This window comes from Scyliorhinus torazame, chromosome 17 (assembly GCF_047496885.1).
Source record: "Scyliorhinus torazame isolate Kashiwa2021f chromosome 17, sScyTor2.1, whole genome shotgun sequence".
In the NCBI taxonomy this organism is placed as follows: domain Eukaryota; kingdom Metazoa; phylum Chordata; class Chondrichthyes; order Carcharhiniformes; family Scyliorhinidae; genus Scyliorhinus; species Scyliorhinus torazame.
Genome location: NC_092723.1, coordinates 21,254,600 through 21,276,314, shown reverse-complemented (window position 1 = coordinate 21,276,314; position 21,715 = coordinate 21,254,600). Strand labels below are relative to the sequence as shown.

The following is a 21,715-nucleotide window of genomic DNA, read 5'->3' as shown; positions in this document are numbered from 1 at the left end:
CAGTATCTCTCTGGATGGATGAATTAAGGTGGGACATGATTATATAAATATTTTGGCTACAGGTCAGAGGCTGGAAATTGTATGGTGAGTAACTCAACTCCTGACTCCCCAAAGCCTGTCCACCATCTACAAGGCACAAGTCAGCAGTGTGATGGAATACTCTCCACTTGCCTGGGTGAGTGCAGCTCCAACACTCAAGAGGCTCGATACCATTCAACAAAGCAGCTCAATTGATTGGCAGCCCATCCACCACCTTCCACATCCACTCCCTCCACCACCGATGGACAGTGGTAGCTGAGTGTGCCATCTACAAGATGCACTGCAGCAACTCACCAAGGTTTCCTTCGACAGCTCCTTCCAAACCTGCAACTTCTAACATCAAGAAGGCCAAGAGCAGCAGATGCATGGGAACACCACCACCTGAAAGTACCCCCTCCCCCAAATCACTCACCCTGACTTTGAACTATATATCAGGAGTTCCTTCACTGTCGTTGGGTCAAAATCCTGGGGCTCTCTTCCTAACAGCACAATGAGTGTACCTACACCACATGGATTGAAGCAGCTCGCCACCACCTTCTCAAGAGCAATTAGGGATGGGCAATAAATGCCGGCCAAGTTCACATCTGATGAAATAATTCAAATGACCTTGTAACTGCGGTGCCCTATGTCTTTATAATAAATTATTTGGGCTCATGTCAAGGTTTATGATCAGAATTTCCTTGGAGTGGATTCCACACTGCCGCAATAATCTGCTGGGAGTGCTGTGGAAAATGCGGCTTCCTGGAGCCTCCCACCTTTCTCAGGTGCCTTCCGGTAAGTGGAGACAGGAGTGGGCCGTATATCCCCACAGAGCTCATTACAGATGGTATCATACCCTCACACTCACATTCAGTCACATCTGCTCTCACATTCACATATGCACGTGGACAGAGTTTCCGAAATATGTTCAGAGGAGTTTTCTCGATTAGCTTGTTTTTGGTCCAGTGAGGTTGGGGACATTGCTGGAACTGGTTCTGGGAAAGCGAAGAGGGTCAAGTGTCAATGTGGGAAATTTAGGGAGCAGTGATGATAACTAACCTTCCGATGCAACGGAAGTAGACCATGAGCAATCCAGTGATTGGAGGAAATAAAAGCATAGATAGAGCATGAGAAGAGATTGGCAGCCAACACGGAAGGAGTTCAGAAGGCTTCATTAGCACATTCGCCCCGTGTTTGCGTGGATTTCGCCCCCACAACCCAAAGATGTGCAGGGTAGGTGGATTGGCCACGCTAAATTGCCCTTTAATTGGAAAAAATGAATTGGGTACTCTAAATTTATATTTAAAAAAAGAAGTCTTCATTAGGCATCTAAAGGGTAAACGGGTAGTGCGAGGAGGGGTGAGGAAGGTTAGGGACCAGTAAGGGGCTCTCTGCACGGATGCAGAGGGCATGGCTGAGGCACTAAATGAATACTTGATATCTGTGTTGCTGCTGAAGTGACGGTGAAGGAGGAGGCTGTTGAGACATTGGATAGGCCGAACAGCTAGACTAGTAATCCAGAGACCCAGCGTACTGCTCTGGGGTCCCAGATTCGAATCCCACCACTGCTGATGGTGAAATTTGAATTCAATAAAAAAATCTCGAATTAAAAGTCTAAGACGATGATGACCATGAAACCATTGTCGATTGTCATAAAAACGTCTCTAATGTCTTTAGGGAAGGAAATCTGCCATCTTTACCTGGTCTGGCCTACATGTGACTCCAGACCCACAGCAATGTGGTTGACTCTTGACTGCCCTTTCAAGGGCAATTAGGGATGGGCAACAAAATGCACAGCCTGCGATGCCCACATCCCATAAACAAATAAAACGAAATTCACAAATCTTACTAAACATTCAGGAAGAAGAGATAGTAGAAAGGCTGGCTATACTTAAAGATGATTAGTTGCCAGGAGCAGGGCAGATGCCTTGGAGGATGTTCAGGGAATAAGGGTGGAAATTCTGTCGTTATTGTCCATGATCTTCAAATTCTGCTTAGGTACTGGAGTGGTGCCAGAGGAACGGAGAATGGCAAATGTGTACAAGCTTGTTCAAAAATGTAGCTACAAGTTAGTTAGTTCAATCTCAGTGGCGAGAAAGCTTACAGAAACGGTAATCCTGGGAAAAATTAACAGTTATATGGACAAATGTGAATTAATTAAGGAAAACCAGCAAGAACTTGTTAACAAATTGCACTTAACAAAATTGATTGAGTTTTTTCGATTTGTTAGCAGAGGTTTAATGTGGGCGATGTGGTGTAAATAGATTTTCAAAAGGCATTTTGAAAGGTCCAACATAATAGGTTTGCCAGTAAAATGAAGCCTGGGGCAACAGCATGGATACTGATTCACGGGGAGTTGCAGCGAGCAGCTGTTTTTGAAATCAGACGGCAGGATACACACAGCGATATATTAGTGAGCTGCAATTCGATGTGCAGGTCTTAATCTCAAAATTTGCAAATGGCACAAAACCTGCAATCCTTGTGAATGATTGCCAATGATTGAAGGAAATAATCTTTCAGGGGATCGAGCAGGGGAGTGGGACTGACTGGGTTGGTCTGCGGGGAGCTGGCATGCACTCGATGGGCTGAACGACCTCTTTCTGTGCTGTAACACCCTGACACACACATACTTACGCATATTCTCACACTCATATGTACACACACTTACACAAATACACAAATGTGTGCACACACATTCATATATATATATATACACACACACTTACACATATTCTCAAATTTACACACACAATTTACACATTCTCACACTCAAATATACACACACATGTGTTCTCGCACTTGCATAAACATTCAACATTGACGCACACACACATACATTTACAGATAGTCTCACACTCAGGTATAGACACTCACGCTGAAATACATTCTGAACATATATTTCATCTCTCCTTTCACACAAAAATGACAAAGACCTTGTGTTCTATCCAATCTCTCCCACAAATGCTTCATAACAAAGACACTCACCAGCCACCCCACCCAGAGTCACTGGCAGATAAAATCCCAGGATAAGTGTGGGGATCAGTGGGAGGGGGGTTTAGAGAGAAACCGAAAGCTTCATCTCTGAGTCCCTGGACTGAACTTAGTCCCGGAGTTCAATTTGACACTGATTTTAGTGACTGGATATTTATCCTTCCTTTACCACAGGCATTGGATGATTTAATCATTCACTTATTACAGTAAATGTCGCTCTGCGCATTTTCAAAATTACTCAGCTGATATTAAAGTGTAAAAAGGATTTGAATCATATTGAATTCCATTTGAACATTATTCCAGTCTTGTTAGACAGCAGGAAATACAGGGCACCTTTTTAAGTTACTCCATAAACATGAGCTTAGCTTTACGCTGAATGAATGAGTTGGGAGTCAGTCAGCAGCAATGAATCTGCTAAGTTATCAGTGTCAGGGGGATAGATAGAAAAGCGAGGAATGCCCAGGTGTAGAAGTTTCCAGGAGTCTCTAACTTTATCCTAATTCAAAAAGCCCAGAGACATTGTACCACTCCCACCAGAGAGAGGAGAGTGGGAGAGAGGAGGGGAGAGAGAGAGGCAGAAGGAGGGAGAGAGATAGAGACGGAGAGAAAGAGAGAATGAGAGAGGGAGATGGGGAGGGAAAGAGAGAGGAGACAGGGAAAGAGGAAGGAGGAAGACAAGGAGGGAGAGATAGAGAGAAGGAGGGAGAGAGGAGGAGAGGGGGAAAGAGAATCAAGGAGAGATAGAGGGGGAGGGAGCAAGAATAAACATTCCACTCACTCAACCTTCCACCAGTTTCCCTTCTCTCTTCCTTACCTGTTGTCCTGCTGTGAACACAGAAGTATTAGTGACAGTCCATTCCTTTAAATCCTCCCAACATCAGTACCACCATCCTGGGTTGTTCCACAGTGCTGAAGATTGTCAACAATGCCGTCCTCTTTCTCTCTCTCACCGCTTCCTGAGACTCCACTCGGCTCATCAACCTGAGGATAGTTTGCCCAAACCCCCTCCCCCCCCCCCTTCCTCAAACGGTGGATTTTGGGAGGAGGGGGTGGTTGTTTTCTGGAATAAAACCTCTTCAAACTTTCGGTCTGGTCGCCTCGTCAGAGTGGCCACTTTATCTCCTGGTGAAGGCGGCAATTATCCTAGTCAAGGCAAGGACGAGGAGAGGCAATTGCAGCTGCGACCTGGGGCTTATTTGTGCTTTGGTATTTGTTTGCAGCTGTTGTTCTTCAGTGCTGCTGGTAAAGACAATGTCTATTGGCACCATCCGTGTGTAGTGTGCTGTTTGACAGGAGAGATAAGCGGCTGGCGGGTCTGAGATAGTGTGTGATGTGTGCGATCGGTAGTTAGAGGGAGCTGGGCTGGGCTGGGCTATTCTGCTGCTCCTGCTGCTGCAGATGCCGTTGTTGCTCCACAGGGATCTCACACTCGGTGTGCTGGGGCACAGTGCCACCCTGAGATCACTTTGACAAAGTGCAGGCAGCGACAGGGACCCTAACGGGAAACAAGATGTAACGGCAGGGCAGCACGGTAGCACAAGTGGGTAGCACTGTGGCTTCACAGCACCAGGGCTTAAATAGGGTGCTCTTTCCAAGGGCCGGTGCAGACTCGATGGGTCGAATGGCCTCCTTGTACACTGTAAATTCTATGATTCTATGACTCAGGTGATAAGATGACCACTCTAGACACCCCGATACAGAAAAAATCAGAAACACCCCCTAACTACCTCTGTAACCTTCTCCAGACAATACACCCCTGTATGTGTGTGTGCAGCCAATTGTGTGCATCTATCTGCAAAGGAAGTCAATGGAACTGATAATCTGGAGAGAGTTGCAAAACGGGATTTCAGTACCGGTCACAAGGTAAAAGGGGGGAAAACATAAGATTGCAAAGTGATCTGTGTTTAAAAACTGCTGGAAGAGACACTTGCTTTGTTCTTGATACTCTGCTGCCACAATGTGGTGGCCGTATGAATTGCACACACAACAATACACAACTCACCTCTGCCACTGAAAGTGGTTGGAGGTAATATTTTCACCTGTTGTTAGTCTGTAAACAATGCATGTCAAAAACTGGTGGATGGATTTCAAGACACTTGGTAGCCAGAGAGGGAATAACCCAGGGAAAAACCATTTAGTTTAGGTGACAATCCTTCAACAAAAGGGCAAATTGGCTTTTTATTCGAATGTTTTGGGTTGTTTTATTTTGAATGCTGCTGATAGTTGTAGAATGTGGTGGAGCCCTGTGTGGCCCAGTGGCGCAGTGGCTGGCACCGCTGCCTCACGGCACTAAGGACCAGGTTCGATTCCAGCCCAGGTCACTGTCCGTATGGAGTTTGCATATTCTCCCTGTGTCTGCGTCGGTCTCACCCCCACAACCCAAAGATGTACAGGGCAGGCGGATTGGCCTTGCTAAAATGCCCCTTAATTAAAAAACAATGAATTGGATACTCTAAGTTCTTTTAAAAAATTAAAGTAAAAGAATGTGGTGGAGTGCCTCAGCTGCTCTGGTAGAATTTGTCAACGCTGTCAAAATGTGAGCAGAGTTTTCAGAGCTGGTTGTCGAATGTGGATCGGTCTGAAATCTCCCCAGTGAGATGGGAACCTTTAATTGAAAATATTTTTTTTTTCAGCTTTGTAGTTACAGAGCACCAACACAGCAGGGAAAAACCCCAAGGAAGAGCTGCTGCGTAATTGTAATAGGGTTAACCAAAGGAGGCAGAGGGGAGCACTTCTTAAATTTACCCATTCACAGGGTGTGGGTTGGGTAGGTGGGCATTTATTGCCCATCAAAAGTTGGCGTGATGAGCTGCCCTCTCAAACCGCTGCGGTCCATGTGGTGGAGGTGCGCCCATTGTGCTGTTAGATAGGGATTTCCAGGATTTTGACCACAGTGAAGGAACAATGATACAGTTCCAAGTCAGAATGTTGAGTAGCTTGGAGGGGAGCTTGCCTGTGCTGGTGCTCCCATGTATCTGCTGGCCTTGTGCTTCTCGGTGGTAGGGGTCTCGGGTTTGGAAGGTGCTGTCGAAGAAGGCTTGGTGCGTTGCTGCAGCGCACGACGCAGATGGTACACTGTGCAGCCACTGTATGGTGGCGGATGCGATGCTAATTAAGCAGGCTGCTTTGTCCTGGAGTTGTTGCTTTTCTTGCAAACTCCCACAGCTTTAACACATTCTCCCTCCCTTCAGCTTTGACACATTCTCCCTCCCTTCAGTTTTGACAAAGAGCCAAAGCACTCGAAACGTTAGCTCTGCTTTCCCTCCTTACAGATGCTGCCAGACCTGCTGAGGTTTGGCAGCTTCCTCTGTTCTGCATTCAGATTCCCCGCATACGTGGGCCTTTTCCTCATTTCATTTCCTTTGTTTAACTACAAAATTTCAGTGATACCACTACAAGGCAAGCCCACTCTTGCTGCAGGAAAGGTATATCACAGAACGTCTTACAATCGCTTCCATTCTGCTGTGCAAATTCAAGGAACTTCAAAAACAAAACACGTCTTTCTGAAAAACAGACTTTTCTGGCTTGCCTGGAATGGCTACTTCAAACTTTGCCTCTTCACTTTTGCTCTCTCCCCCACACAGAGCTGTACCCAGGAGGTCTCACATCGCCACCACCAAAAACAGCTCAACACCTTAAATATCCTTTTTCCCTTCCATGTTCAACACTATTGACCCCAGCACCTCTTTGAAACTTAACTTTTCCAAAACATAAAATTCTTTCAAGCAATCCACATTGCCCCCACTTTCAGATCAAATAAAATGCAATAACGTTTCCCTGTTTATTTATTCCAAGTTGTAACACATTTTACTCCCCTTTGAAATTTAACAGCTGAAAATACAAAAATGAACGTATCTCCTTATGCAAATTTCTATCCACTGCTTCTTTATTTATAGAAAATTCAATTGGCCATGCAAACAGCAAATGCATGCCTTTAACACCTACACTCATTTCATGTCTCAAACCCTCTCAATCAATCCCCAGTTTAATTAAATTAGTTTCACACAGGCTCACAAGTCAACTTTACAGAATAATGCAATAGACCCCAAAAATGTTTTATAAAATATCTCTCATCACAGTATTCCATCACACTCCTGACTTGTGCTGTTTAGATATTTTTAAAAAAATATATTTTCATTAAAGTTTTCGAACTCAAATTTTCCCCCTTACAAATCAACAAAAATGGTAACATGATAACTGATAGATAACATTGTTAAAATAAAATAGTGAACTAACAAAATAACACGAAATAATGCTCCCCCCCCCCCCACCCCCTCACCCTATCTAGAACACAAACAATTTACCCCCCCCTTCCCTCCCTCGGGCTGCTGTTGGCCATCTATTTTCCCCCTAACGTTCCGCTAGATAGTCGAGGAACGGTTGCCACCACCTGGTGAACCCTTGAGCCGATCCTCTCAGCGCAAACTTCATCCGCTCCAGTTTTATGAACCCTGCCATATCGTTTATCCAGGCCTCCACGCCGGGGGGTTTCGCTTCCTTCCACATGAGTAAAATCCTACGCCGGGCTACTAGGGACGCAAAGGCCACAATATCGGCTTCTTTTGCCTCCTGCACTCCCGGCTCATCCGCTACCCCAAATATAGCTAACCCCCAACCTGGCTTGACCCGGACCTTCACCACCTTCGAGATCACTCCCGCCACTCCCCTCCAATGCCGGGCACGACCAAAACATGTGTGTGGTTGGCCGGGCTTCCCCCGCACTTCCCGCATTTGTCCTCCACTCCGAAGAACCTGCTCAACCTTGCTCCCGTTACATGTGCTGTTGTCCTGTTGTCTGCCGCTGTCCTCGAGGATTCTCCGAGATCTGGCCGCCGATATTTTTCTTTTCCGCTGGGGGGGGGACTCCCTGTTGCCTCACCCCACACCGGGTTTCGTCACGAAAGAATTTCCCGTTGGGGCTCTTAAAAGAGCCCGAAGGTCCGTTTGAGCTGGAGCCGCCGAAACGTGCGGCTTAGCTGGTCATCGCCGCAACCGGAAGTCTTGCGCTGTTTAGATGATATGCGTGCTCTGGGGAGCCAGGAGGTGAGCTACTCTCTGCAGAGTCCACAACTTCCGACCTCCTCATGCTGCCACAATATTTATATGGCAAGTCCAGTTCAGTTTCTGGTCAATCAGAACCCTCAGGATGTTGATAATGCAGGATTCGGTGATGGTAAGCCATTGAAAGTCAAAAGGAGATGGTTAGATTCCCTCTATTTATTGATAATCATTGCATGGTACTTGTGTAGCATAAATGCTACTTGCCATCGATCAGCCCAAGCCTGGATATTGGCCAGCTTGGACATGCGTTTGGACATGGACAGCTTCAGTACTTGAGGAGTCTCGAATGGTGCTGAAAGTTATTCAAATATCAGTGAACATCCCCACTTCTGACGTTATGATGGAGGGAAGGTCTTTGATGAAGCAGCTGAAGATGGTTGGGCCTCGGACACTATGCTATGGAACTTCTGCAGCAATGTCCCAGGACTGAGATGGCTGACCTCCAACCATCTTCCTTTGTGCTAGGTATGACTCCACCCAGCAGAGTACCCCCCCCCCCCACCCAGATTCCCATAAACTCATTTTGCTAAGGCTCCTTGATGCCATACTTGACCATGAAGGCCCCGCCTTCTCAATCTTGCTCCTCGGCCTGAGGTGTGGTGATCCTCAGGTTAAATCACCACCAGTCAGCTCTCCCCCTCAAAGGGGAAAGTAGCCTATGGTCATCTGGGGCTACAGCAACTTTCCCTTTGCTCGATCAAATGCTGTCTTAAGTCACGTGGAGTCACTCTCACCTCACCGCTGGAGTTCAACTCAACTCTTTTGTCCACGTTTGAACTAAGGCTGTATTGATGTCAGGATCCGAGTGGCCCTGGTAGAACCTATCCCGTGCGCCGGTGTTCCTCCCGAGTAGCCTCTTCACTTGTTTTCAATATTTCTCTTTGCAAAAAAATTGTGCGTTCTTGACGATTATTTGGGATTTTTCAAAGTTAATAAGGTGAGTGTAAACGGTGAAGATTCAGCAGAAATCCGAGAACAGAGTGATTTTGTACTCCGTGCATTTATAAATTCAAGCCATTGAGCACAAAATAAGTAAGTTATGACGCACCTTCATAAAACACTGGTTCAAGGGCAGCACGGTGACATAGTGGTTAGCATTGCTGCCTACGGCGCCGAGGGCCCAGGTTCGATCCCGGCTCTGGGTCACTGTCCGTGTGGAGTTTGCACATTCTCCCCGTGTTTGAGTGAGTTTCTACCCCACAACCCAAAGATTGGCCACGCTAAATTGTCCCTTAATTGAAAAAAAATGAATTGGGTACTCTAAATTATTATTATTTTTTTTTTTTAAAGTAAAACACTGGTTCAGTCTCAACTGGAGTAGTGTGTTCAATTCTGGGCACCACATTTTAGGGAGGATGTGAAGGCTTTTGAGAGAGAGAGTTCTGAAAAGATGCAGAAGGAGGCACAGAATAGTTGGAGGGGAAAACTGTTCTCATTGCTGGAAGGATCAAGTATCAGACAATACCAATTTACAATGATTGGCAAATGAACCATTGGCAACAACAGACAAAACGTCTTTCCAAATGCATGGTTAGGATCTGGACTGCACGGTCTGAGAGTCTGGTGGAGGCAGATTCAGTTGTGGCCTGGCTGATGTGGTTTTCACCTTGGACAGGTAAAAGTACATGGAAAAGACAAACCAATGGACTCTCCCAAGGCTCAGGGCTGGCTCCAACCCTGTTGAAATAAATTGAACCCGCGCTGCTTGGCCTGCTTTGAAAGCCAGCTATTTAGCCGTGCTAAACCAGCCCCTGTTCAGCGCACGCGCGCACGTACACACGCACACACACACCCTCCGCAGTTGGGGCAGTGTCAGCCCCCTATGTGCCTGTGGGAGAGCAAACTGTGCTCCACATCATAGAAGAATGTCCGCTCCACACACAGCGGAGGCCTATCCGCACTCAACACAGCAGGACGGGGTGGTGTCGCGTGGCTCGGGGACTTTGCATTGGCTCAATAAAATGCGAAAGGAAATTAGGTAATCATCTGAAGACAAAGGTTTGCAGGGCCATAGAGCAAAGCGGGGACTAGCTGAATGGGACTGGCGGAGTTTCCCTTGCAGAGAGTCACTCGACACCAGGGGCCAAATGGTCTCGTGCTGTAACCATTCTACGATTGTTGCAAAGCTGAAAGGAGTCGGTGGTGAGGACTATCTATACTCTCTCTCGGCAAGTGTGTCTGCATATTTCTTTACCAGGAATAGGGTTGAAGGGCTGAATGGTCTTCTCCTGATCTTTTGTCCCTACACCACATAGCTCATGCAGGCACCAAGAGAACTTTGAAATGAAAAAATGAAAATCGCTTGTCACAAGTAGGCTTCAAATGAAGTTCTGTGAAAAGCCCCTAGTCGCCACATTCCGGCGCCTGTTCGGGGAGGCTGGTACGGGAATTGAACCGAGCTGCTGGCCTGCCTTGGTCTGCTTTCAAAGCCAGCGAATTAGCCCCGTGCTAAGCGCCGCCAGAGTCCACAGTACCTCCATCTTTAGAAACATACATGTCGTGTTGGGTGTTCTGGTCTACAAACAGGTCAACACGGCTGGAGTTGGTGTAACTCTATTTTGTTAACAACTCAACTGTAATAACATACTGTAAGCTTGGGCAGCTTATCTGTGGACCCTGTCCTATCACTATCTAGGTGAGGCACTCAGCACATGGTGAATGTCTGTGTTGCAGGCTGTGAGCTCTGTGCTCTGAGCTGGCTGCTACTAGAATGAGCGGGAACTCTGGTGTCCCCTGTCTATATAGTGCGTGTGCTCTCACTGGTGATTGGCTGCGATGTTGTGTATGCTGGTTGGTCCTACTGTATGTCCATCAGTGTGTCAGTGTGTGTGTGATTGCACCATGATATGCTGATGTATATCATGAAATACAGGCAGTAAAACAGGGTGTGACTCTTTATTCATGTTAATAACTTTATAACAACAGATATTATTCACAATTCTTCAACAGCGTCTCCACGCAGACTGATAACTAATGTAATGGACCAAAATAGCAAACTCAATATTTGAAAGAGTTCCTCAGACACAGAGGAGGGTACTTTAGTTTACCTGGTTGGTGCACAGGGTTCCACACAAATGCCACACAACCTACCTCCATTTTCCAAGGGCTTCAAAAAGTTCATAATTTCTCAAGAAGAACAAATGTTAGTCATGCATGAGGCCAGTATTCAAAGAGGTTTCCCCCAGAGAGTTGTTCATTCCTGGGTCTCATTGAGGATTGACACTTTCTCACATCAGGAAGGAACACCATTGGGAGGTGTGGTGAGGAAAAGACACTTGAATAATCATTGAACCATCTTAGAATCCCTAGTGCAGGAGGCCATTCGGCCAAATCTAACCCCACCTAACCTGCGCATCTTTGGACTGTGGGAGGAACCCGCAGCACCCGGAGGAAGCCCACGCAGACACGGGGAAGCGTGCAGACTCCGCACAGACAGCCATACAAGTTCGGAATCGAACCCGGGTCCCTGGTGCGGTGAGACAGTAGTGCTAACCACTGTGCCGATGTGCCACCCCAATCATTTAACATTTCGATGTTGCCCTGGGGGAGATGATGGAGGGTTCAACTTGAGAATTGACTTCACCAATATTTAGCTTGTGAGATATTTAAGATGGTTAAAGCTTTTTCTTTTAAATGGGGGCGAGGATTCCTCATGCTGGGCAGAAGTATAAAAGCAAAATACTGCAGATCCTGAAAATCTGAGCGAACGTTTCAAAGAAGAGTCATATCAGACTTTTCATAGGGCAGCACATTGGCGCAGTGGTTAGCACTGCTGCCTCACGGCGCCGAGGTCCCAGGTTCGATCCCGGCTCTGGGTCACTGTCCGTGTGGAGCCTGCACATTCTCCCCGTGTCTGCGTGGGTTTCGCCCCCACAACCCAAAAGATGTGCCGAGTAGGTGGATTGGCCACGCTAAATTGCCCCTTAATTGGAAACAAAATAATTGGGTACTCAAAATTTTTTTTAAAACATTTTAAATGTCTTTTTTAAAATATCAGACTTTTCATTTCTGGCCGAGGTGTTTATGGAGATAATATCACATCACTGTCTTTTCCTTCTATTCAATATTTTGATAATTTACAAGTGTTGAAAGAAACAGTAATTGGTATTGTCTACTCCGGTTTTTCGACCAGTTTATGTTTGCAGTCCTGCCCAAGAGTTTAATCCTTAATTCCTGCTCGCCCCAGGGCAATCCTGGAAAATTATCAACACCAAATGTGCCTTCTGTCCGTCTCCAATAGTTTCTATTTTTGTTTCAAGTTTGCAGAACATCTTCACTTTTTTTAAATTTCATAAATACCTCTCTCTCTCTCTCTCTGTCAAAGACTGGAAACCAGAAATTAAAAATAGCAAGGTGGGTACAGTTTGAACTCTCAGCCCGTGCTCAGGTCAGAATGATCATCCAACTGGACATTGCCCTCGGATCAGTAGCCTTGCCCGGATAGATTCTGGACATGGGTCGCGCACCGTTCCATACAGGACTTAGACATTGGAACCTCCAATATGTCAGCTGTGGTTTAGTGTGTAACACACTTCGAGCCCCTCTCCACGGACAAAGTTCAAACTAACATGCCCAATGCAGTACTGAGGGAGTGCAGCACTGTTGCAGGAGCTGCCTTTTGGACAAAATATTAAGCTGCGGCCCTGTCTGTCCCATCAGGTGGGTGTATGCCCACAACAATGTTTGAAAGAACAGGGGTTAAAATTCATCCCTCAACCAACATCACTTGAAAAAAAATGATCACCAGATTATTTGTGGCATTGCTGCTTGTGGCATCTTGCTGTGCACAAAGTGGTTACCGTCATTCCTACATTAGCAAGACGACTACATTTCAAAGGTACTTCATGGGCTGTAAAGCACTTTGAGATGTCCCATGCTGAAGCTGGGAAAGGTGCTATCTGAATGCAGGCTTTTCTTCTTCTGCCGCTGCTTCTGCTGGGAAAGATAAGGGACGGGACTTGTCGAGCAACCCGCCACATGTTTTTCGGCAGCGGCTAGCAGCCCACCGGAGACAGGATCTCCTGGTCCCGCCATTGTCAAAGGGTTTTCCTATGGAATGCCAGGGCGGGGGTGCACTGTCAGGGCGGGGCAGGAAGATCGCACTGCCATGTACGGCTGGAAAACCTTGCTCTATGTTTCAAGCGGATGGAAGAAGCAGATTAAAAAGGAGAGGAGGAAAAAAGGTCCGCCAAGGGTATTTAGACCCAAACAGCTCCATTACCAGTCATTACAGAGTTCCAGGAAAGACACAGTCCAAAAACAGGTCATGTATGACCGTAAAGAGGAATAACAAAGACAGAGATGTCATCGCCCGAGCCCAGTCTGTCGTTGGATAGCCGCCAGCCATGTTCCTTCAAGATTCCGCGGGACCTCATCACCAAGTCCTCAGCAGCCATCGTGAATCTGCAGAGAGAATTACGTACAATCGTATCATGTGGAATGTACAGCACAGAAACAGGCCATTCGGCCCAACATAGTACGCGCTGGTGCTTACACACTACACGAGTTTCCTCCCATTGCATCAATCTCATCTCGGCCTTTCAGAATATCTTCTTATTCCCTTTTCCATCATCTGCTTTTTGAAAACACCCAAGCTACTTTCCCCACATCAGCCTCAATTTCGGAATTAAGTGAATGCATTTAATTCACTTTGGAGCGTGTGAAAAGCCCAGGGTGATTGGCTAGCTTACTCAATAGAGCGTGAGGCTCTTGATCAGGGTGGGGGGGTTTGAGCCTCACGTTCGGCACCAATGATTGGGAGTGTCACGGTGGTTAGCACTACTGCCTCACAGCACCAGGGACACAGGTTTCATTCCAGCCTTGGGTCACTGTCTGTGCGGGATTTGCACATTCTCCCAGTGTCTGCGTGGGTTTCCTCCGGGTGCTCCAGTCCAAAGATGTGCAGGTTCGGTGGGGTTATGGGATAGGTAGGGGTGTGGGCCTAGGTGCGGTGCTCTTTTGGAGGGTCGGTGCAGACTGGATGGGCCGGATGGCCTCCTTCTGTACTGTAGGGATTCTATGGAATGGAATGCGAAAGAAAACAACAAGCTCTTCCTCTCTCCGCGTTGCTCAGGTGAATAGAGGCGGCTTCAGGCACCTGGGCACTGGCGACTGGAATGGCGTCAGAGGTGAGGGCTTTCAGTTATGGAGAGGTACTAGGGAAGCTGGGATCGGTTCCCTTCGAGCAGAGAAGGTTACAGGGAGAGCTATTCAAAATTGAGGAGCTTTGACAGAGTAAAGAAGGAGAAACTATTTCATTGGCAAAAGGCTCAGATACCAGGAAACAAGATTGAAGATAATTCTTAGCAGGGTGAATGGGAGAATTGTTATTATTTTGTTGTTTTTTTTAAATGCAGCAAGGTGTTCTGATTTAGAACGCGCTGCCTGAAATATGGGGTGGGGGAAATCAGATTATCAGATTCAATCCTAACCTCTAAAAGCGACTTAAATGGGAAAATCCGCACGGGTGTGGGGAAAGATTGGAGGGGTGGGAGGTGGGGAATTGCAAACATTGGGTAGTATTTCAATGAGCTGCCACAGGTATGGAGGCTTCCTGCTGTGCAGTATGAAGCTATGAAAGTCTGTAATTCGAATTGGTTTCAGGGGGCCTTCGGCAGTACATGAGCAATATTGCTCTCTGAAGCAGGGGAGAGGATAAAGTACGAACCCTGCGGGGGTGCGGGTTATTTTTGCTCAGCAAGGGTATTTAGGGTTACGGTGAAAAGGTGAGTAAATGAATCAACTGTAGAACAAATGAACAAAGGGACAGGCTCGAGGGGCTGAATGGCCTCCTCCTATGTTCCTCAAAGAGTGTGGGGTTAAAACAAAACCTTAAAACGACCAAACTCTGATGTGAGAACACAAGGTTGAAGCAGAATATTTCCACCAGTTACAAGATGGGAAATTCTCAATAGAATAGTGGGCTAATTAATGGAAAGCTAAATCCACTGTCAGAAAATAGTCAATGAGGACTTTAATGATATCTTCCTTTGGTTTGACACATTAACCCGAGGCCCTGTCTGCTCCCTGAGATGCTTGTAGAAGATCCAATGACATCACCCAACCAACATCAACCCACCCAAGCAGCGCTCCAAAGACAATCTGGCTGCTACGTCATTGCAGCATGTGGGATCTTGCTGTGTTTAAATGGACTGTTGTGTTTCCCAAGATGGTGACCGCTCCTCGATAGCTTGATGGACTAGGAGTGCATCCTGATGCTGTGCAAGCCGCTATATAAACGCAGGTTCGTTGAAACCTTTTGCACCACTCCCCTTTATATCTCCGTGTGCCCCCTGGATCTCCAGGTTTGGTTCTGAGGGGGAGATCACTTAGACTTTAGGAAAATCCGATCAGCTCCACCAACCTGTTCGGATTGTCGGGCTCGCAGTTGGAGAGAATGCGGATGACCGCGTCTGCCACCTCTCGGTCTGAGACTACATCCCACAGACCGTCAGTGCCGAGTACTATCACATCGTCCACTCCATGCTCATACTTTGCGACATCGTACACTTTCACCTGCCAAGGTAACAACAGAGGCTTAGATTTTTATCAAACTACCGCCTTTGTGACATCAGTTACATAGTATTTATGATGCAAGAAAAACAGACCATTCGGCCCAACAGATCTCTGGCAGCGTTTATGTTCCACACGTGTGTTCTCAGCTCCATCCCATTCAAACAATATAGCCTTGAACTACCTTCTGCCTCATGTGTGTACTAACTTATAGAATCATAGAATCTACAGTGCAGAAGGAGGCCATTCGGCCCATCGAGTCTGCATCGGTACTTGTAAAGAGCACCCTAACTTAAGCCCACACCTCCACACTATCCCCGTAACGCAGTAACCGTACCTAATCTTTTGGACACCAAGGGCAATTTATCATGGCCAATCCACCTAACCTGCACATATTTGGTCTGTGGGAGAAAACCGGAGCACCCGGAGGAAACCCACGCAGACATGGGGAGCCCGGGCAGACTCCGCACAGGCAGTGACCCAAGCCAGGAATCAAACCTGGGACCCCCGAGCTGTGAAGCAACAGTGCTAACCACTATGCTACTGTGTCACCCCTCAAATGAAGAATTCTTTATTGGATTTATTAGTGACAAATTTATATTTATGGCAACTGGCTTTATTCTGTACCGAATCCTTATGTAGTTCAGATAAGATCCAGCTGAGGGTTTTGCAGAAGGTGTTACTTATACAAGTGGCAGATGGGGAACAGTTCTATAAGAGTTGTGGCTAGCTCACCCACCAAAACTATGGAGCCCCAATGTCGTGCAGTGGGGTAGGGAACTCAGTTCGGTTCTGTGCATCAGTAAAGCACAAAGGGCGGATTAAACAGAGCCTGGAGGAGGTGGACTGACTCTCAGGGATACGGAGCGAGACAGCAAAGCTGACTGAAGCTCAGACATACACCAGGCAGGGGGGCTGACAGGGGACAGGATTGGTGACGTGAGGAAGCAGGGCTCCACTTTCTGACCCAGAGACAATCCATGTGTATCTGAACTTTCTAAACAGGGGTGCTAAAATGTTGGTTTAGAAAATAACTGAGCCAGAAGACTCTATTGAACCCTGATCAGCAAAGCTAATGGTAGTCAAGCCCATTGCCCAAGGTTTATTCGACTCCTCGCCAGTCGAATGTTGGATGAAAAGTAGAAAACCCTCAACAGAATCAAAGTTTCTCCGTATCTACTGGATCACTCCTTCTTCCAGGAAAGTTGGCATTTTTGATAAGTGCTATTGCTGGTTCTCACCTCTGGTATGCAAGACAGGAAAGGTTTGATGTGGATATTGGAACAGTAGACCTTCAGGTTGTGATCTCCCAGCCCACGAGTGACTCCGATGGTTGCCATGACACGAGCCTGGGGGAGGGGGGATAATGTCAATAAATTAATACCTCCGTAATCCTCATTTACCAGGGTAAACCCCCAAGAGCCGGCTAAATATGTTGCTTGTACTTTGACGTGTGTAGAGGAAGTGTTACCTCTTGGGATGTTCCCCTAACACTTTGTGGTGAGACAATAGTTTGCATAAACTGGGTCTCATAATCAACTGAAACTCGTGCCATTATTCTAAGCAGCCCACAACAGCGCATTCCCAGGTTCAACAGTGAAGTCCCTAGACTTGGCAAACCGCCCAACTTGCAGGTCCCCAGAGGTGCTGATCACACCCTCCTCTCTCTTCCCAGAAGGGAAAATTTCAAACAAAATTTGCCCAAAATTGTTACTTGTTTCAAGAGAGAGTAAGACTCTGTAAAATCCAGGCACTCTCCGTCTTTAACAATACACATCGGAATTTCATCTTCATCGGACAGAAAAGATAGTTCAATTGTACCAAAAACAGAATATGACCAGCTGCAGCTTTCAGTGGTTCTGTGTTTCTGTTCAATATAAAACATAATTTTACTGATGTGTTCATGGCATTACTCAAGTGTTGTTCGCACATACTTCTGATTTAAGTGGTAGTGTGCTAGCTAAACTATTGGGTGAGGCTAAACTATTTGGCAGAAAGACAGCATATTGTAACTAAGTTTGCTGACGATACAAAGATGGGTGGGAGTACAATCTGTGGGGGACACACGAAGAGTCTGCAAAGAGATATAGACAGGTTAAGTGAGCGGGGGACAAGGTAGCAGATGGAGTGTAACTTGGGGATGTGTGAGGTTATTCACTTTAGTCATAAGGATAGAAAGCAGAATTTTTTTTTAAAAGGACACAAGACTTGTAAATATTGACGTTGAGAAACACTTGGGTGTAGTACGAGTAACATTGAAAGAGAACATGTAGGTACATGCAAATGGCATATTTGCCTTTATTTGAAAGAGGATTAAAGTACAGCAAATCTTGCTACTATTTTATGGGGTTTTAGTGAGACTTGCACCTGGAATACTGTGTTCAACTTTGGTCTTCATATTTAAGGAAGGATATACTTGCATTGGGCACAGTACAGTGAAGGTTCACTGGATTGGTTGCTGGATTGAGAGAGTTGTCCTCTGACGTGACGATGAGTAAATTGGGCTTATATTCTCTGCAGTTTCAAAGAGTGAGAGGTGATCATCTCATTGAATCATAAAAGATTCTGAAGGTTAGGGTTAGGGCAGGGCAGACACAGGTCGTTCCCACTTTCTGGGAAATCTAGAACACAGGGGAACAGTCTCAGGATAAGGCGCCGATCATTTAGGACTGAGATGAGGAGAAATTCCTTCACTCGAAAGGTTGTCAATCTTTAGAATTCTCTGTCCCTGAGAGTTGAGGATGTAACATCGTTGAATATTCTTAAGACTGGGATAGACAGATTATTGCTCTCTCAGGGAATAAAGGGAGTCGGGGAACATCAAAGAGCAAAGAAAAGTACAGCACAGGAACAGGCCCTTCCGCCCTACAAGCCTGCGCCGACCATGCTGCCCGTCTTAACTAAAATCTTCTACACTTCCGGGATCCTGTGAGGAGCCAGAGGAAATGGGCGAGGTACCAAATTAATACTTTGCATCAGTATTCACCAAAGAGAAGGAATTGGTGGATGTCGAGTCTGGAGAAGGGTGTGTAGATAGCCTGGGTCACATTGAGATCCAAAAAGACGAGGTGTTCGGTGTCTTGAAAAATATTAAGGTGGATAAGTCCCCAGGGCCTGATGGAATCTACCCCAGAATACTGAAGGAGGCAAGAGAGGAAATTGCTGAGGCCTTGACAGAAATCTTTGGATCCTCACTGTCTTCAGGTGATGTCCCAGAGGACTGGAGAATAGCCAATGTTGGTCCTCTGTTTAAGAAGGGTAGCAAGGATAATCCAGGGAACTACAGGCCGGTGAGCCTTACGTCAGTGGTAGGGAAATTACTGGAGAGAATTCTTCGAGACAGGATCTACTCCCATTTGGAAGCAAGTGGTCGTATTAGCGAGAAGCAGCACAGTTTTGTGAAGGGGAGATCGTGTCTCACTAACTTGATAGAATTTTTTGAGGAGGTCACAACGATGATTGATCCAGGTAGGGCAGTGGATGTTGTCTATATGGACTTCAGTAAGGCCTTTGACAAGGTCCCTCATGGCAGACTGGTACAGAAGGTGAAGTCACACAGGATCAGAGGTGAGCTGGCAAGGTGGATACAGAACTGACTAGGTCATAGAAGGCAGAGGGTAGCAATGGAAGGGTGATTTTCTGATTGGAGGGCTGTGACTAGTGGTGTTCCGCAGAGATCAGTGCTGGGATCTTTGCTGTCCATAGTATATATAAATGATTTGGAGGAAAATCTAACTGATCTGATTAGTAATTTTGCGGACGACACAAAGGTTGGTGGAATTGCGGATAGCGATGAGGACTGTCAGAGGATACAGCAGGATTTAGATTGTTTGGAGACTTGGACGGCAAGATGGCAGATGGAGTTTAATCATATCCCTCTATTCCCATCCTATTCATGTATTTGTCAAGATGCCCTTTAAACATCACTATCGTCCCTGCTTCCGCCACCTCCTCCGGCAGCGAGTTCCAGGCACCCACTACCCTCGGTGTAAAAAAAACTTGCCTCGTTCATCTCCTCTTAACCTTGCCCCTTGCACCTTAAACCTATGCCCCTTAGTAATTGACCCCTCTACCATGGGAAAAAGTCTCTGACTATCCACTCTGTCTATGCCCCTCATAATTTTGTAGACCTCTATCAGATCGCCCCTTAACCTCCTTCGTTCCAGTGAGAACAAACCAAGTTTATTCAACCTCTCCTCAAAGCCAATGCCCTCCATACCAGGCAAAATCCTGGTAAATCTCTTCTGCACACTCTCTAAAGCCTGCACATCCTTCTGGTAGTGTGGTGACCAGAATTGAACACTAATACTCCCAAGTGTGACCTAACTAAGGTTCTATACAACTGCAATATGACTTGCCAATTTTTATACTCAATGCCCCGGCCAATGAAGGCAAGCATGCCGTATGCCTTCTTGACTACCTTCTCCACCTATGTTGTCCCTTTCAGTGACCTGTGGACCTGTACAACAAGATCTCTCTGACTGTCTTGAGGGTTCTACCATTCACGGTATATTCCCTACCTGTATTAGACCTTCCAAAATGCATTACCTCACATTTGTGCGGATTATCCCGGTCCTTCAGTGGGCCAACCCTTTCCCTGGCTACCATCTTGCTTTTTATGTACGTGTAAAAAGCCTTGGGATTTTCCTTAACCCTATTTGCCAATGACTTTTCGTGATGTCCTTTAGCCCTCCTGACTCCTTGCTCAAGTTCCTTCCTACTTTTCTTATATTCCACACAGGCTTCGTCTGTTCCCAGCCTTCTAGCCCTGACAAATGCCTCCTTTTTCTTTTTGAGGAGGCCTACAATATCCCTCGTTATCCAAGGATCGCGAAATTTGTCATATTTATCTTTCTTCCTCACAGGAACATGCCGGTCCTGAATTCTTTTCAACTGACATTTGAAAGCCTCCCACATGTCAGATGTTGATTTACCCTAAAACATCCGCCTCCAATCTATATTCTTCAGTTCCTGACTAATATTGTTATAATTAGCCTTCCCCCAATTTAGCACATTCACCCTCGGACCACTCTTATCCTTGTCCACCAGCACTTTAAAGCTTACTGAATTGTGGTCACTGTTCCCGAAATGCTCCCCTACTGAAACATCTACCACCTGGCCTGGCTCAACAGGGTGGGGAAATGGAGTTGTAGCCCCCCCAAGGTCAGCCATGATCGTATTGAATCGCAGAGCAAGCTCGCTGGGACATAATGCTATTCCTGATCCCATTCCTGATGTTTTCTAGAGGACACAAATTTAAGATAATTGACAAATGTACCAAAGCGAGGGAAGAGGAGGAGAAGAAACTAACAGGTGGATGAAGCCGATTCAATAGCAACTTTCAAAAGGAATTAGACAAATACATCAAAAGGAAACACAACAGGCAGAGAGCGGTCTAATTAGACAGCTCTTTCAAAAAACGTTGCGAATTGTGTTCACATCCTCAAGGGCTCAAACGATCAGTGGCGTGACAATGTTTTAGAGTGGAGTGAAGGAACCAATGTATTAACAGTTTAGGAACCTGGAAAGAGAGGTGTTAAGGGATGGATGGAAGCTACAGTCCATGCATAGATTTTGCACAGACTTTATGAATAGATTTTTCTGAAGTTAATGCTAGTTGCCCACGTTACTGCTCATCAACTCACATCAGATAAAATGTTGCAACCATCAGGTTAACTTCATTGGATGAGACATTAAACCAAGGCTGGAGTTGCAATCAGTAAATATATTGCTATTTAAAAACAAGCAGAGAAGCTCCCACCAGCATGCTGACCAAGATTTAGCCCTTAACTCCCACAGATTGTCTGGTAATTTCATAGAATGTTACAGCATAGAAGAGGCCATTTTGCCCACTGAACTTAAACTGATTCTTTGCGAAAAAAACCTCTCCAATTAATCCTATTCCCCCTGCTCTTTCCCCCATAGCCCCATCAACAAACTTTAACAACTTTCTCAACTTGCACTGCAACTTTCAGTGATTTGTGTGTACACAGCCCAGACCTTTCCATTCCTGCACCTCTTGAACATCGCGTCATTTAGTTTATAGGACTACGGTCGACAAATGCTGAACTCAAATGGTACAAGAGGCATCAAGGTGTCCGATGAGCCATGGTCATATTAAGTTGGCACAGCA

General features: G+C 46.2%; 2 protein-coding genes across 5 annotated transcripts in view; both read right to left on the bottom strand.

The window, feature by feature from the left end:
• LOC140393771 (chemokine-like protein TAFA-2) overlaps positions 1-4,362 on the bottom strand; it is a 113,431-nt gene extending 109,069 nt beyond the window's left edge. For 2 of the 3 annotated variants that reach the window (XM_072480170.1, XM_072480171.1), the window contains exon 1: positions 3,824-4,362. The gene's annotated coding sequence lies outside the window, so the exon portion shown is untranslated. The remainder of the gene's footprint in view (positions 1-3,823) is intronic. The other variant, XM_072480169.1, reaches the window with a different exon arrangement.
• A 6,589-nt stretch (positions 4,363-10,951) lies between these two features.
• Positions 10,952-21,715, bottom strand: part of LOC140393770 (protein phosphatase 1H-like) — a 48,548-nt gene continuing 37,784 nt past the window's right edge. For both annotated transcript variants that reach the window (XM_072480167.1, XM_072480168.1), the window contains exons 8-10: positions 16,824-16,931; positions 15,434-15,585; positions 10,952-13,473 (exon numbers count right to left, since the gene is read on the bottom strand). In XM_072480167.1, the coding sequence (XP_072336268.1) occupies positions 13,335-13,473; positions 15,434-15,585; positions 16,824-16,931 (399 nt within the window). In that variant the 3' untranslated portion in view covers positions 10,952-13,334. The remainder of the gene's footprint in view (positions 13,474-15,433; positions 15,586-16,823; positions 16,932-21,715) is intronic.